This window comes from Rhea pennata, chromosome 3 (genome assembly GCF_028389875.1).
Source record: "Rhea pennata isolate bPtePen1 chromosome 3, bPtePen1.pri, whole genome shotgun sequence".
NCBI classification, from domain to species: domain Eukaryota; kingdom Metazoa; phylum Chordata; class Aves; order Rheiformes; family Rheidae; genus Rhea; species Rhea pennata.
The window spans coordinates 29,793,694-29,810,748 of record NC_084665.1 but is presented as its reverse complement, the minus strand read 5'-3'; the positions used below and the strand labels follow the sequence as shown (position 1 = coordinate 29,810,748).

Genomic DNA, 17,055 nt, shown 5'->3' with positions numbered 1-17,055 from the left:
AAAATGAAAAATAAACGCATAATTAGTACAAAAAGAATTCCCTCCAGGAAAAACAGAGAGATGATGTCTGGTAGCACCTGAAACACTAAAGAAATCTTTGATCTGCTCAGGATCTGCCCAGATGCCTGCTCACCATCAAAGTTTCCAAAACTTCCACTAATTTCTCCATTTCAAGTAGTCTAAAATAGAACTGATGCCCTCTGTACCAGCCAGGAGAAGATACTCATTCTCTAAGGGCTGTGTTTTTTATGCTATTTTACAATCTCTTCTCTCCAAGAACAGCTAATGTGTTGCCTCTTGAGTTACCCCCTCCCTTTTTTTTTTCTGATCTTTACCCTCCTTATAAAGAATACAGGTTTAAGACATATGAAACCAGTGAAACAAAACAGAACCACTATTACAAAAAGACACAGGGCAACAGAGCACTGTAACAGGTTGCCCAGAGTGCCTGTGGCGTCTCCATCCCTGAAGATCTTCAAAAATTGCCTGGACACTATCCATCCTGGGCAACAAGCTCTAGGTGACCCTGCTTGAGTCGGGGGGTGGGAGGGTGAGATGGGGTTTGGACCAGATGATCTCCGGAGGTCCCTTCCAGCCTTTTGTGATTCTGTGACTCAGTATTTCATCCTAAAAGCTTTCTTCCAGTCTCTGGGGGCCGAATAATTTAAACTGTTCAGTGACTTAGGTCTGGAGTTCACCTGGGCCCAGGTGAGGATCTGGGACAGGTCTATCCAGGACCGACTGCCCTAGGTAGCATGAAGAGCTGGCTTCAGGCTTGGCTCCTCCGCCTCGTGCAGCTCTGCAACGCTAGCCCTGTAGGTTTTGAACACTTGAAAAAAACATGTTAACTCCTGCGGCAGCATGGGGCAACACAAAAACATGATTCTGGTGAACTGCCAAGCAGTGCTCACGGTATTTCCCACCCTCGGACCTGAATTCTCCTCTCCTCCTTACAAAATAATAGTGGTAATGCTTCTGGGAACTGCAGCCCCCTGACTAGGGCTCAGCGCACACTCTGGCTCAGCACCACGCTGCACTGTGCCAGGGAGGGCTGCGTTCCAGCCATGTGGATGCAACCGCTCTAAAAACCCCAAGGCTGAGGGATTGCACCAGCCCACATGCATTCCATCAGAGGGAGTCTATCTGAATTATTTTCTATGATGACAAGTTTTCAAAGAGCAACCAGAATACTGAAAAATAACCTTCATTTGTGTAGTTTTGGTACTCCAGTATTTTGTTCCCCTTTACTTTATCCATCATAATCCTTTAAATGCAAGTGGAGATATTTATTGTGCCTTTTCAAATTTCACATTGGCAATCTCTGTACTAGTCAAATATGTTACAGACATTTCCTTTAAAATGATTCATCTTAAAATTGTCATGCCATGGATAAAAAGCACACTGCATCAGCTTCATTTTTGAAATGTCAAATGGCATAGCATAAGTATGTCTGAAAAATGAATAAATATACGTAACATGGGTGTAGCTGTTGGTTTGTAAGAATTGAAGTCAGGAATGTATTATGCTTTGGAATTTATTAGAAATAGTATTTGGCCTACAAATCATTATTTTTCATAATCTGTATGAGAATTATTAATATTATTGGATTTGCCATGTACACATTCAGATGCCAGCTGAGCATGTGTACAAAGAATATCCGAATGTAAGGTTAAAAGCAAACAAATCAACATATGTATAAAAATAATCCCCTCTCTTCCTCATGTATATTTGTTGAAAATCATTCAAAGTACAGAGTAATGACCCTCAGCCCTGAAGGAAACAAACCCAGAGATGTTCACCTAAATGCAGAGTATTACTGGATGGCCCATAATGCAAAATTTGGGATAGTGCCAAATTCAATCCTTACAGGGTATGATGAAAGAGAAATTTGATGCAGCCAGCACAAGAGTAAATTTAACATAGCTATGTAGTTCTTTAACTAAACCGATTTTAGTGGTAGGAAGAACATTAACTTTTTATCTAATGTTACACATACTAATTAGGTGAAAAATGTACTTACTATGAAAAAAAATGAAGGACACCAGATTTTACTATGACATTAAATGCTATCTGGAAGCTAAACTTTCAGCAGAATACTGAAATATTTCACTCAATTACAGTTTTTTTTTTTCCAGTAAACTTGTCATATATTTAACACTCATGCTGCAACAAAATAAAGGCTTCTACTTGAATCTTAGTTCCACAGATATCCTAAATTTGGCGTACTAGGGATACTTTCTACACCATTCCTTAAATTCCTGTAAAGACTTCTTCCATTTACAGTGGCAGCTTCTGCTTAAAACTTTAACAAGGCCTCTTTCTCTATATGTTAGGTTTATAAATACAGACTCTTTACTTGGCAAAATGAAAACAAATAAAAACCCAAACAGATAAACAACACTCTATAATCCTTTGCTTCATGCTCTTCCCAAGTTTACTAAAATATAAAAGCTGTCGTGGCCATACAGCAGAAGTGCTTTAAAGTTTAAATATAAATTTCTCAATCTCCTCAACCACTGAGGTTCAAGGAAGAGTATTTGCTGGATTTACAAAACCCAGTAAATGTTTTGTTTTTCTAAATTTGAACACATCTATTGGAAAAATATACAGAAGACTTCCCATTTTGATCTTCATTTATTTGCAGGCGCACTCTTACATAAAATAACCTTGCAAAGGTATTTGATTTCCAGTGTAAAAGAGAAGTATTTCAATTAATTCACTGCCCAGATATATGTACAGAAGCACATGGGTTGCAGACACAAATATTTAAAAAGGATAGATTCAAATCATCTTTCTGAAAATCTAGTTTTAGAATAAACTATGGAACAAATGTAAGAAAAACTATAATGTCAGGTTCTGTGAAGTCATACAAATGCTCTACTAACATCTAAGCTTTTTTTTCCAAATTCACTGTCATGAAGAGATTCCTCTCAAATACAGACAGAGGAAGAAGGTTGGAGAATTACCAAGCCAATTCATTTATATTACCTTCCTTTAGAGACCAGCTGCTTTGTCACACTATCACTCTCATTCTGTTTTCTACAATTACCTAATTTATTACCAAAGAGGGTTTTACATCTGTCATGCTATGGTATTGTGATTTCTGTTGCTATTTTAAAATAGAACACTATCTGGTGCTATTGTTTAATGTTTTAGTACACATTTCATAGCACAGAGATGATAGTAAACAAAACCACAAATAAATGACTATGCTAATCAAAGTAAGAGTGTGAAATATTTGTATGTTTTGCAAATTAGAAACAGTTTAATAAACTAACAAATAGCTTATATAGAGAGTGGCTGTATGGACTGACAAAATCTTCTCTGTGTTTTCCTCTTATTGTTAATATCTGGCCACACATCAAATATTAGCGCATTAGTTTTTCATTATTCACTTTGTTATTTTCCAAAAACATTTTTTGAGCAAAAATTACATGTAGCTTAATTTCAAATATGTGTGAACATATCATTTTCTTTACAAATGCAAGCTTGTGCAATCTGGAATTTTAAAAGTAAGTGAAAAATAACCATTGGATCATTACAAACAAAACAAATATACAAATAAATGCATGTAATAACTTAGTGCACAATTTTAAAATGGTTGGTTTTGAATGTCAACAAAATTGGTGAGTCTGCAGATGAATATGGCTTCATTTTGTTGAGCTTTGGCCAGTGTCTTTGATATGTTTTATGTTTTAGTTGAATTACAGTTTATAAATGAAAGACTTGTATTAAAAAGTTGAAGTGGCAAAGTAAGGAGAAGGATAATTTCTTAAGAAATCTGTTAAAGCTAAACTCTGGAAAGAAACATATAAAATTATCCCAACTGAATACTTGTTGGACTCATGCTTTTCAATGGAAAATATTTCTCCCCCTTTCACCTCCTTTAAACATCTAGTTTTTGGTAAGATTTCTGAGAAGTTTAAGGAAAATCAAAACAAGAGGATTACAATATGACAAATTATTAAGAATTTTTTGTATCTGTTTCGGAGTAATGTTTCTCATAGATGAGAAAAAACGACAAATTTTCCTTTGAATGCTTAGTGCTGACAATTTGTGATTTCATCCCTCACATTATTGTGTCTTCTCGTAAAACACTGACTTCTGAAAACATACAATATGCATACATTTCTATTAATTTAAGAGGTCATTTCTAGCAGCTAAGAGCCTGCAAATGCAAACTGTAATGGAACAAAGCAAAAAGGCAAACAGAAAGAATTTTACTTTTAAACTTTACTTCTAAAATCTTTTTTTAACTCAAATGATTTTGTGAGTGCTGTTCATGAATCTTAACTTTTTGGTTGCCAAAACTATAATCAGCAGCAGCTGCACAAAACATTGTAGTTATGACTGCTGGAAAGTCCCTAAAAAGTCATGTCCAGGCTTCAGCCAGTTGACTTCTATTCCTAACGGTAGTGATCCAGATGGGGTACAGAAACACAATATATATATGACATCTAACAGCCCAGACTATGTAATTGTCCAAAGATCTGTTGAGTTTTACAACAGATGGTATTAGCCTCTTTGATAGCTGCTTCAAGATTGATGATAATGATTTATCAACTAATCTGGAAGCCCTGCTAACTGGAATGAAGAATGTAAACAGTTTTCATGCTTTTATTTTCTTTACTTTTTTTTTTTTTATTCCGATTTCATGAGGTCTCAAAACATGGCATTTGTGCAGCTGTACATTTGTGTAGCTCATCTGTGTAGCTCTTTCCAAATCCTTCTGCAAGACTTGCTCTGTGAGAGTATGCCATACACAAAAATTACAGGATTGGGCGAAAAAATTTTTGTTACACTGCTTTTTAACAATAATATTTTTTAGTCATCCCAAAATAGAGGTATTTAGAGTGTCAACTATTAAAAATGAAATTCCAGCAGAATACAATTTTAGTACACAATAATTTTACATTGCTGTGAATTCTAACTTTTTAGTAAAGTGATAGTCAAGAGCTAGATGACATAGGGGAACTGCTAACTGGGGTGTGTTCTCTCTCACTTAAGACTGCCTTGGTACTTGAAGTGGTAAGCTGCAAGTGTGGCACCAATATTTAAGAAGGATTTTGGCAAAGATGCAAGCTATTACTGATCTGTAAGCTTGATGTCTGTAGCAAGCGAATTAGTAGAAACAATAATAAAATGGAATTAGGGATTATGTGGATAAGCAAGATAGACTAGAGAAGAGTTGAAGTGGCTTCGATAAAGAGGAGCACTGGCTTGCAGAGCTATTGGAGGTCTTTGGAGGAGATTACCAGGGCTGCAAGTAAGGGAGACCTGGTCTATATAATCACTTGGATTTTGAAAAGTCCTTAAAGGAGACAAACAGCCACAGGATAAGAAGAAATATCCTTGCATGAATAAAGAACTGGTTAAAGATGAAAATAGAGAGTAATCGGCCCGTTGACACAGTGAAGGGAGGCCATCAGCAGAGGTTTGCAGAGATTTTTGCCAGGCCTGTGTTATTCAGCAGCATCACAGTGATCTGGTGACGGCAATGGGCAGTGAACTAACAAAGTTTGTTGATGGTATTTTGTTATTCAGAATAATAGAATCTGTCTGACTAGAAAGACTTACAAGAAGGTCTTTGTAAGATTTAGGAATAAAATGACAACTGAAGCACAACACACAAATATGAAGGACTTTGAGTAAGACATTGGAACTAAGATAGATAGCTCCATGAAAACATGCTCGATGGTCATCTTAGCTCTCAAAGTAAAACAAATGTTAAGCATTATTATGAAAGGAATAGAGCACAAGGCTGCATGCATCATCCTTTTTTTTCATAAATATACAAATAGATTTTTTCCTGCTTGAATACTACTTATACTGTTTGTCCCCCAAAAAATCAATATTAATGATGGCATAAAATCACAGAGTTCTAACGATTCTGTAAACTATTTTGTCCCTTGTACTGTTTTAATTGACTTGTTCTGCAGAAAATGCTACCTAGTAAATACAGTATTTTTTCATATTTCAAATTCAGACTTGTTTCCAGTTGACTGATGCGGTATACATATCTAAATGTTAAGTGTAATGGTTCTCTGTGGTGAAATTAAGCCTAGACTGAAACAATATGCATATATATACAGATATGCACATATATACACATATAAAAAATAATTTTCAACTTCTCAGGTACCAAGACTCAGATGAATAGCTGTAGTTTAGAGATGTCATATTACAGGAAAAATAAGTCTGGTGAACTGTATGATTTGATAAGGAATACTGAGGAAAATAATACCTCTAGAAATTTTTCCCAGTGACTTCTGCTTGTGTTAAATCAGATCCTAAATACTTAGGAAAATCTGTTAAGCATTTATTTTGATGCTGTAAAGGTGATTATTGAATACATATTTTTCTCAGCAGGAGATTTGCCTGCATGTTCTTATTTGGAAATGAACAATTCTTTCTAGCAAATCAGATGTGTTAAGTTCTTTGTCAGAATTAAAAATGCCCGCTTTCCACATATTTTGTCTAAAAATGCTTCTTTTTCCCCTCCAGAAAAAATCCCAGTAGTTTTTATCTCAAAGCATGATCTGTGATCAGCCCCTATCATCAAAAAAAATCATTTATCCAGTATAGAAATTAATACCATAAAACCTACCTTTTCTGCTAACAACTCTCTGATCTTGCTTGCCTGAATACGAAACTTCATTAACTGTGTCTCCAGAGTTAAACATCTTTCCTTCCAGTTAATAGTACCTTCTGGCTCTGAAATATCAGCCATATTTATGCTGGAAAAAGAAAGGGGGCAGAAGGGAACATCTTTAATTGCATCTGTATTTAATATATCTGGCACTCTTTTAATGTACACACTAATTTGTTTTATAGGAATCTCAGGAATACCCCAAACTTTTGTATATAGGTAGCTTCAAAGCACTGAGCAAAAATTACATTAGCCTACAAAGCCCCTTATCATAAAGGGGGGATTTCTGAAATCTGGGTTAATAATATTTGGATTTACGTTAACCTCATTTAAATAACTTCAGAGATGCAAAATGTTTTACCTGATAAGTAGACAAACATCACACATTTTAATCTTCAGTTACTATCCTTTCATGCACAGAAGAGGCATGTAGAGAACTGAGTTTTTGTTAGAAAATGCCATATACAAGTATCAACTATATATGAGTTTTGGTTTTATTTAAGTTCAGCATTTGACAAAAATTTTTAAAGTCTTTTAAAATTCCTATGCTTATTCAGATTGTCTTGAAAATTTAATACCCCTAATAAGAGGCAAGGAGGAGTTTATAGTGCCAGTTGTAAAGTCAGGTGAGCAAAGGCCCCCTAAAGGGCCCCTGCAGAAAAAACAATCCTTTCACTGTAACTGTTGCAGATCTTGGAGCATTTTAGTTCATGTTTGGGGTTCAAATTCAAGCTTTTATCTCCATTTAAGTGCTCATGCTTTCCTGGAATTAAGCTCAGTGCCCTTCCGGACAAGCACAACTGGAAGAATTGTTTAGGATGACAGCTGGCTTTACACTGTGGGTTGAGTCAACTTGAGAAGCCAAGAAAATCATCTGTATATAAGCAGAAGGACTGGACTCTGCTGTAGTCCAAAGTATTTGCAGACAGCTTAATAGAGAGTAAGCAGATGGCTGCAGGTAGGCATTCAGTCCAAGAGGTTTCCTTATGAGCAAAGGCCCTTTGGCATCTAAATTATCTCAGAAGTGGGGGAAAAAAAAAGAAAAAAAAAAGAAAGAAAAAAAAAAGAAAAAACACCATCCTCCCGTGGAAGACAGTTGAAACACAGCAAACAAAAATGTTGGTCAGGTTGTTAGGCTGCACACACATCACTTCTGTCATGAGACAATGTGGCTTTGCAAAAGAAAAGCAAGTTGCCACCAGTTTCAGCGTGATGGGAGAGACTGGCACAGGAGACTCATCCATGGCACATAGCACTCATCCCTGCACTGTTGACATGGTTAGAGGAGCTAGATTAACAAGTGACACCCTCCAAGCATTCCTCCTCCTGATGCAAAAGCATGGCTCCCAGCTTCTCTTTCTCCCACCATCACAAGAAACCCCAGCTCCCTCCCTCGCATCCCCGGCTGGCAGCTGCAGCAGGGCAAGAAACTGTCCTGATGCCACGAGGAAAAAAGAAAGGACAAAGCATTGCAAGAGAAAGAAAGCAGTAAAGAGGATTCCAAAAAATCCTTAACTTTTTTTGGATATATCAAATAATATTTTTCAGTTGTCTTCTGAATTTTGAATGTCCCAGATTGCTCTCAAGTTTATCATGGCTAAGCAGATGAAAAACTTGCATTGTCTCAGAGCTTTTCTTTCCTCTCGCATTCCCTAATTTCCTTGTGCCTGTCACTCCTTGCTTTTATCTACAGTCAGAAGGACAACAAGGAAAGAACTGACCAAGCTTAGTTTTTCACTATCATCATTTGACAGAAGATAACTGCTCCATTTCTGACTTTCTCTGTCTTGCATGCTATGATTCAAGCTGTTAAGAACGAGCTTACAACCATCCCTATTCAGGAATCCCAGCTCAGGAGCTCAGGAATCAATCCCTGTGGCATTAATGGCATTTAAGCACGTTATTAAAATAGTTTCCTAAGCTGATCCTGCAATACTCAAAATTCTAAGCTTTAAGCACATGAGCAGTTCTTTGACTGCAAGACTCCTCGGGGATCAGCGCCTTTTACCATTTCCCCTATGCTTTAAGCCAGCCAAGGAAATTCCCTGGACTCTCAGGAAAGCAGATTTCTCACCGTTGTCCCGTATCCTGCCCTCGGCCCCTTCTCCTCCTGCAGAGTCCCCACGTACAGTGGCACTTCCAAGCAGTAGAGTCTCCTACTTTACAATGGAAGGAGAAGTTTCAGTTGTGGATTGATCTGGGCAGACAGTCTGGATTCTGGTCTCCTAGGGAATGAGGAATGACAATTTCCTTATTAGACTTTGTCCATTTAGGAATTTTTATAATATTTTCCCTTTTTGACTGATTGCTGCCACACAAGACAGACATGAACTCAGCCAACATCTGGTTAACAGTAGGATATTCCAGTGTTTGTGGCGGTGAGAAGACAAATGGCTAAAGTAGTGTAAGATTTTTTTTCTGCGCTGCAGAGTACTACTGGGTGGAGTTTAAAATGTTCGTGTTTCAACAAACAAAACATTTGAGTAGATGGATTTCTGACAGTGAACAACGCATTCACCAAGTGGAGTTTCTCAATGTCCAAGCTAATTAATATTCCTCTGTATAAACACTGCAGATAGAAAGTTTGCAAGTAACTCCTTTTATTGTGGGTTGTTTGTTGGAGATTATAATAATTTACTTCATATTTTCCAAAAAGCCAATGGGTTCTGGAAATATTTACAGGCACATAATAGGCTGTTTACAGTTGTGGAGTGAGTGATCTTACTTTGAATCAATGACTTCCTGTTTCTCGTTTGATTTCTCAAGGGAGGAAAAAAAATGAGTTCATCTCTTCTGGCTTAATAGAGTATTCTGAATCAGCACTCTAACCTACACAAAGTCCTCCCCTTCTTCCTGCTCCAGTTCCCACTCCAAAAAACCTCATTTTTTCTGATTTTTTTAAAATAAAATCTTTTGAAAAGTAAACTAAAAAAGCACACATTAAAGCAGTAAGTTCTAATTATGCCATCAAAAATTAACTGAGACAAGTTTGACAAGTCTGGAAAGATTAAACTCTTCTTTTTCATTTTTTAAGTTTATAAACCTCCTCACAGGCTTCAAGAAGTCAGAATGTCACATTCTCTCCAACGGGACTGAAATAATTTCCTATTCTTTGCCGCCGTCTTGGAAATTATCAAAATACTTTTCAGGGGGAAGGAGGGAGCAATGTTCTAGTTTTCTGAAGCATGCTAGGAAATTTACATATTCCTTATCACATTGTCAGTGTTTTCCTTGGCTTTTAACAAAACACAATGTTTAACCAAGTATTTTCTACTCTATGTTCTAAATGTCCTTCTTCCGCTGGGGAAAGTTGGATGAATCCTTCTGTTTCACTAGGAATGGGCTGGCAACGCAGCATTTGTTGCATTCCCTAGAGCAAACGGCACCATCCTAAAACGCTATGGCCCAAAGTTCGTACCTCCCAAATTTCCAGCTCCTTCTTTCCACCTCCCTCACTGAAATTCAGCACTGTCAAATTATTTTGGAACCATAAAGGTCACCTGGGAGAACGGAAGGGATGACTCGCCATGTGGTCCTGTTTGGGAGTCAAGGAAGTCCATTACACGGTTGTCACTGGCCGGGGCCCGAGTCTCAAAGAAACGCTTTAACCTTGCTAACTTTATTTTCCGTGTGACTCGTTCTGCAGGATTCTCGGCTCAGACAAGCTACAGCCCAAGACATTCAGAACCTCCCCCGAAATCCGATTCCCCGGCTATCCAGACGGTCACTCCTCGGCAGCAACGAGGCGGCGGCGGCTCCCCGACGCCAGCCCGCGTGCTCGCGGCCCGTCGCCGCCTCGCTGCCTTCAAGGCCAAGGGCTGCAGCCCGCCGAGCTCTGCCCTGGCCGAGGCGCCCGGCGAGCGACGCCGAAGCGCGCGGTAACATTTTACGCCCCTTGGCCGGCGATGAGAAACGTTCACACGAAATCCTGCAAGCGGAAGGCGCGGGTATTTTTGGGAAGATGCTGAATCTGGCTAAGTTTTTGTCTGGAAGTTACAGTTCTCATCCCCGTCAAGGCGGAAAGGGGAAAGCGGCTAGGGCGAGGGGCGGCCGCTCGACGGGCCTCCCGCCACGGGGGCACCGCCGACACCGATGCCGCCGTGACGTCACGGCAGCCGCCGCGTGACGCCAGGGAGCGGGCGCGAGGCGCCCCGCCGCGCGGTGGCGCTGCCCGGCGGGGGTGCTGCGGCGCGGCGCGGCGCGGGGCCGCCCTTCCCCCCGCCCCGGGCGCGCAGGGAGGAGGGAGGGCGAGAGACCCGCGGGGGAAAGGGGGAGCGAAGGGAGCGCGGTCAAACCTGGCGCGGCCGTGGGTAGCGGCGCTGCCGCGCTCGGCGCCGTCCGGGCTCTGGGGCGCTGCGCGCCGGCGGCCGCCCCGCGCCCGCCCCACCATCCCCGCGGCGAGCGGCGCGGGCGCCTGAGCGACGGCCGCCACGGCCACTGAGCAGCGGGGCCGCCCCCGCCGGGGCGCCCGGGCGGGGCCTGCGCCGCGGCGGCGGCGGGAGCGCGGCCGCGGCCGGGGGAGCCCCGCGGCCTGCGAGGCGGCGGCTGCGGCCGCTGGCGGGGCCGGGGCAGCCGCCTGGGGGCCGCTTTCACGCCGCGGGAGCAGAGCCCCCCTTCCCCACGCGAGGGAGGCTGGCGCGGCCGCTGGCGCGATGAGCAGGGCGCTGGCGCTGGGCGGTGTCCGTGGGGCCGGCAGGTAGCGCGGAGCCGGCGGCCGCCCCTCGAGCGCTGGTCCCCGGGGAGGAGGGCGAGTGGCGCCGGTGGGCCGGGGGCCTGAGCCGCTGCCGCCAGCCTGTGAGCCGCTGGGCTCTGCCGAGGGCAAGGGCGGTGTCCTGCTCGCTGCTCCCTTCCTTCACGCCAGCTTCTTAGATTTTTCTGTGGACAGGGTATTTTCGCAGGCTTCCTCAGTGCGTGTTTCTGGAGAGGAGACTGAGTTGGAAGAAATATCCTTTCATCTTGAATTCGTCACTTCTAGCATTAGGATTTAGTGCTATTTAAATTTCTTTTTTGGCAGGTCCTTTGTCATGTATAAAGTCGAGGCTGGGACCTGTGCAGTTACTGGGACACTTGTTGCAATATTCTGGGATGAACATGTCTTGCATAGCTTTTTTCTCCAACAGGGAACAACTCACTTCGCGTTTTAATAGCAAAACGGGTAAACTAGCAGGTGCAGGTGCTCATGAGTCATGTTACTAACAGACACTTCATCCCCTCAGGCTGAAAAGAGTCATGAGTACATCTTGGTTAATCAGTGATCAGAAGTCTCTTTTTCTAAATGCTACTTGAAGTTTAAAAGAGTAGCTGGAAAAAGTAATCAGTATATTGCTTGTCTGACAGATTCAGGAATCTTCCTCATACATTCATGTGGACTGGAATGTAGGAAATATCTTTTATTTAGATCATGATTTAGAAAGCCAAAATGTTTTACAGAATCTTCTGGTGCATAAATAAACCACACTGTACCATATTTATTCTTCAGTTTTTTTCTAATGTGCTCTAGTGTGTACTCTAATTTTTCTAATGTGCAGAATCTTTTTTTTCTAATGTGCAGAGTAAACTACTCTTTCACAATGATGTGTCAGTAAAATTGCAGTTTTCCAGTTTGGAAAAAAAAAGTCTAAAAGCTCAAATATTCCCTACCTGCCTAAACCTACAATTTCATTTTTTCCTATTCTGTTCACTGTAGCCTTCAATTTTCCACTTGCTTGCAGTGCTGTTAAAAGTATTCAAGCAACTTCACAGAATCCGATTCATACGCTAGTACTTTCCTAAGTATCTCATGCATTTTTAAAATACAAATCACTGAAATTTTATTAAAAGTGTGCTTACAGGTAGAGTAAGGAAATTACTTTTCTACCTAGTATAACATCTTTTGTGCTTTCTGTATAGAATGTTCAGATTACATTAAAAACAAATGCACTGAGAATATAGTTTAAAAGATTTAGCTAAAAGAATAAAAACCATTATTCTGTTCCAAATTAATTCTATACAGAATGATTTAAGATTGGTATTTAGTGACAACTTCTGTTTGCTTTGTGACAACATACTGTTTGCTTTGAGCAGTGTCATATTCTCTTTATGTATGCCCAACATTGCAGAGAGCATTTGAATTCAGAATGCATTGAGCTAAGGAAGACTGAAGACTACGTGAGTGACGTGCTTAGACCGCAAGAGGGAGAGAGCAAAGACTGTTCACTAAATGAGTGTTTCTTTCTGTTTGATTTGTGGATTAACATTTTCTTTGGCTTCAGACAATAAGAATATTCTGCAGTCATAGACCTCTCAATTTTGGTAGGTAAAGAGGCATGAAAAAATACCCTAGAAGAAGGAATACTGATCTTCAGGATTTTCTGTGAACTTGTATATATATGTGTGTAGATGTGGCTAGAATCTGCATTCATTTACTTAAAGGAATAAAATTACTAGCAGAGCAATTAACTAGCAGAAAATACAGAGCAAAACTAAGTATTAGGCTATAGTGGAAATACAGTCTTGTTTTGTAGTTAGAATGTAGTGGGAAAGTTAGAAATCTTTAAGACAGAAATGAGGTAGGTAGAAAAATATTTTACACAAGTGCAGTCTCATGAAGAGATACATTTCTCATTGCTGTTGTCACTAATGGAAGTTACAAGTGACAATGAATCAGAGATGTAATCTTGCAAATGTGCAGAAATATGCCGAAAATATCGATGCTACAGAGTATATCAAAGCAAATATTACGTCAAAGCAAGTATTAGCAAATCATAAGTCCAGATATTTGCATCCTGGAATGACCATCTCTATTAGCTGGATCATTATGTAAGCCAGGCTAAATAAAAAACACACCACAGAGCCATTAATAGTATTGTATGAGCATTTCTCAAAGAATAGATGTTGCGTGAAGATGCGTATTTTATATGGTTGTATTGTTCATAATATGACTTTAATGGAGTAAGTAAGTTCCACGTTTCTGGTTTTCTTGATAATACCTCATTCTGAAGTACTATGATTGCTACATTTCAAAACACCTGATCTAAATTGTGGAAGATGTAGTATGCAGACCCTGAGAACTTTACAAGCTCTGTTTCAGAGATGTCTGAGTTATGATCAACCCTGCACTAGAATGTAATTTTTTTGTTTTGTTCTTATGAGACTTTCATGAGCATGTAGAACGAGATTCTGGCATGCTGGATCAGAATGTTTTAACTGTCATGATAAGTTGAGCTTTTTCTGGTTCTCTCACATAGATGAACATGTGGACTGTTTAAGTTTAGATTTTTTAGACTTGTATTATGCCTACAATTAGCAAATACATTCCAAAAGGCTTCGTGCAATTCTAAAACCTTAGACAGAGAAGGTCTTACATAAGATCATTTTGTGTGTAGATTCTTTTAAGGATCATTTATATATTTTAGACTTTCAATAGGGCAAAAATCCTACAATATTGTCATGCTAGTAATAATATAGTAATATAGAGAAAATATATTCTTCAATTACTGTTAGACTTATTTAAAAAGTACCATTTGATCTTTCTTGACAAAAACAGCTTTAGAGGTTTTGTTTAAGTGGAAGAAGGGGAGAGAGAAACATAATTCCTCTTCACTCATGTTATTACCATGATGTGTCATATAATGTTGCTCTTTGAAGGCTGTAGCTTGTATTTCAGTGGTGGAAAAATGTAATCTTATCTAAATAGCCTGTAGTATTTGTACAGTGTTTTGAGACCTTTGAATGAAAGACTCCAGTTATTAGTAAGGGCTTTTGCTATGTGAGGAAAATACAGTTTATGAGAAAGTTCATGGCTTCCCTTTGAAAACAGAAATTCTTTTTAATTGTTTGGCGCCACAGAGTGGTAAAATTCTATATTGCTCTACATAATCAATTTCTGTGAGAGTTTTAAAAATGATAATGGGATCATACCGTTGTTAAATGAACTTAGAAAATACTCTACAAGTCCAATATGTTGGATGTAGACATCAGTTCAAGAAGATTAAAGGTTTAAACTTAAAATTTCCAACAGAGTTAGCTGAAATATTTCCTTTGAGATGAATTTGTATTGGTAGGTGTTGATTTGTCAGATCTGTAGAGTCTGTGAACAGAAATCCAGCAGGCTCAGAAAAACTCATGATTAATTGCAGAAACATGTTTGGACTTCACAGCAAAAATGACAGTACCAGATCAGACCAAGGGTCCATTTAGCCTGGTATCTGGACTCTTGACTGTCAATTGTTAATGATTGTTTCAATTTATGCCCCTTAATTTCTGCTCTTGAAGGGATAGTGAAAAATGATTTAGAAGTTTATTACCATACTCCCTCGCAGTAGTCTTTCTTTGAGAGCGAAGAGTCTCTTTAACAAAAAAGTTGTTCTGTGCCTTTGGTAATTCTTACCTGCCTCATACTTTTGGCAGTCCTACTATATGACTATATAAAAAGACTAAAGTATAGTAATAAATACTGCACACAGCATTCAAGTTGCAGGTAGATTTATACAGTGATGTAATGATGTTTTTTATTTTTTATTTTTTTCTTCCTAGCAGTTTCTAATAATCTGATTGGTTTTGGATCACTGCAAGATCTGTGGCTTTAGGGCACACAGCAGGGAACAGTGGAGCCAAGACATCAGTAATTCAAACATCTGTTGCTCTTTGCCAGCAGAACAGAAATTACAAAAACTGTGTGACTTATCTTTTCAAGGAGTTGAGCCTAAATTACCCATGCCTGGTTAGCTGCTCAGTGATACGGGTATGTTTGGAGCATCTATGCTACATGTTGCACTTTTGTACAGAAGTATCTAGTAGTTCTAGTTCTAAATAAATTATTTCGGTTACTGGAGACTTGGAGCTCTTGGGAATCACAGCAGTTAAACTGTTTTGCATCCTCCTGTTTCATTTCTTGAGATCACTCTTTGCTTTACTGAGATAATTCTTTGCTCCTAAGTGTAGATTCTTCAAGCCTAGCAGTGATGCTTCCTCTAACAGAAAAAACTCTGGGGAGAGTAAAGCAAAACTTCTTTGAAAGCAGGAAGTTGCTGGAAGGTTGTCCCTTGAAGGATAGAAAATAAGTTGGAATTTGTGTAGCTGAAGTCCTAAATGGGGAATTGGGGAACATGGGGGAGGAGGATCCAGTTGAATGTGAAAATCATAAAAAGAGGATGGCTGAGGAGGCCTGAAAAACAGATGGAGGGGGTCATGGGGGTTGAGCATAATGAACTGAAGACATAGTTTTTAGCCTTTTGGAGACTCTGCTTACCCTAAATGAGGGTGCATGTCTGATTAGGCTAGAGGGCTAAATCACGTATATGTGAGGGATCACTGAATCCCTGCTGGAGCAGAAGCAGCATTTTAATTGGGTCACTGTGATACATAGTACCAAATAGTGGTGTGAGTGTCCCAGAAACTGCTGAAGAGAAAACAGAGGGAAAATAAACCAACAGAAAAAAAAAAATATTTTCTGTGCATTTGGATGTGGATAAACCTTTCCCAATTCCTTTGGCCGTTACTTTGTCAGAAAGTGGCAAATAGACTGTCACTGGCTGTAGGCACTTTGGGTTGTTATGAATGTTACTGGTAGGTAGAAGTTGAGTATTTCTGTTTTTTTTTCTTTCTCTTTTCCATGCTAAAATGTTGTTTTTCTTAAGTTTTCATGACTACTATGGTATTCTGACATTTTACAATAATCACTTTTTGAGTAAGTGCAAGATTTCTCCTTTGCTAGATAAAACTTAGGGCTTGGGGAAAGACCATCTCCGTTTCAAATTATGTACCTGTTCCTTAAATTATATTCAGGTAGGAGTCAGATATAGGTATTGTGAAAGGCATGTCATATAGATGGAAAAATCTGAAAAAAAATCTGTTCTGGCTAAAAACTGAATGCTTGTATGCCAAAATGACTCTTTTTTTTAGTTAATTATTTTGCACTTTAAGAAAATTTAGGGGTGCTGATTGAAAGACTGTTGTAATAGATGAGGAAATACCATGAAGAGAAACTTAAGGACGCTTTTCAGACAGAGTTTACTGGATTTTTTACAAAGCATTTGTTCAAACTTTTTTCTACCTTTTTGGCGGGGGTGGTGGAATGATTCTTGTCTAGGGAAACCTGCTCAGTGCTGTATGCTGGAGCAGGGTTTCAGTCGTCTGTTTCTGGACGTCAGCGCTTGTGGAGCGACGCCTCCCTCGCAGCTGCTGCGCGCAGCGAGGCCGCACCGCACGTTCGGCTGCGAAGCGGCGGAGGGAGCTCCGGCGCGGAGCAGAGGGCGTAGCCCGCCGCCCTGCGCGGGCGGGAGCGCTGCCGCCGGGAACGCCAGCCGCGGGAGGCGGCGCTACGAGACACTAAGGCCGCCATCGGCGGCGGCAGCGAGGGGCGGGGCGGCTCGGCGGCTCCCGGCCCGCTCCGGGGCGACACGTGGTGCCGGCGGGCGGGCCGGGAA

The 17,055-nt window shown here is 40.2% G+C and overlaps 1 protein-coding gene across 4 annotated transcripts in view; it reads right to left on the bottom strand.

The window, feature by feature from the left end:
- Positions 1 to 11,004, bottom strand: part of PLEKHH2 (pleckstrin homology, MyTH4 and FERM domain containing H2) — a 55,527-nt gene extending 44,523 nt beyond the window's left edge. For all 4 annotated transcript variants that reach the window (XM_062571900.1, XM_062571903.1, XM_062571901.1 and 1 more), the window contains exons 1-3: positions 10,945 to 11,004; positions 8,724 to 8,874; positions 6,608 to 6,737 (exon numbers count right to left, since the gene is read on the bottom strand). In XM_062571900.1, the coding sequence (XP_062427884.1) occupies positions 6,608 to 6,730 (123 nt within the window). In that variant the 5' untranslated portion in view covers positions 6,731 to 6,737; positions 8,724 to 8,874; positions 10,945 to 11,004. The remainder of the gene's footprint in view (positions 1 to 6,607; positions 6,738 to 8,723; positions 8,875 to 10,944) is intronic.
- Positions 11,005 to 17,055: the final 6,051 nt, after the last annotated feature.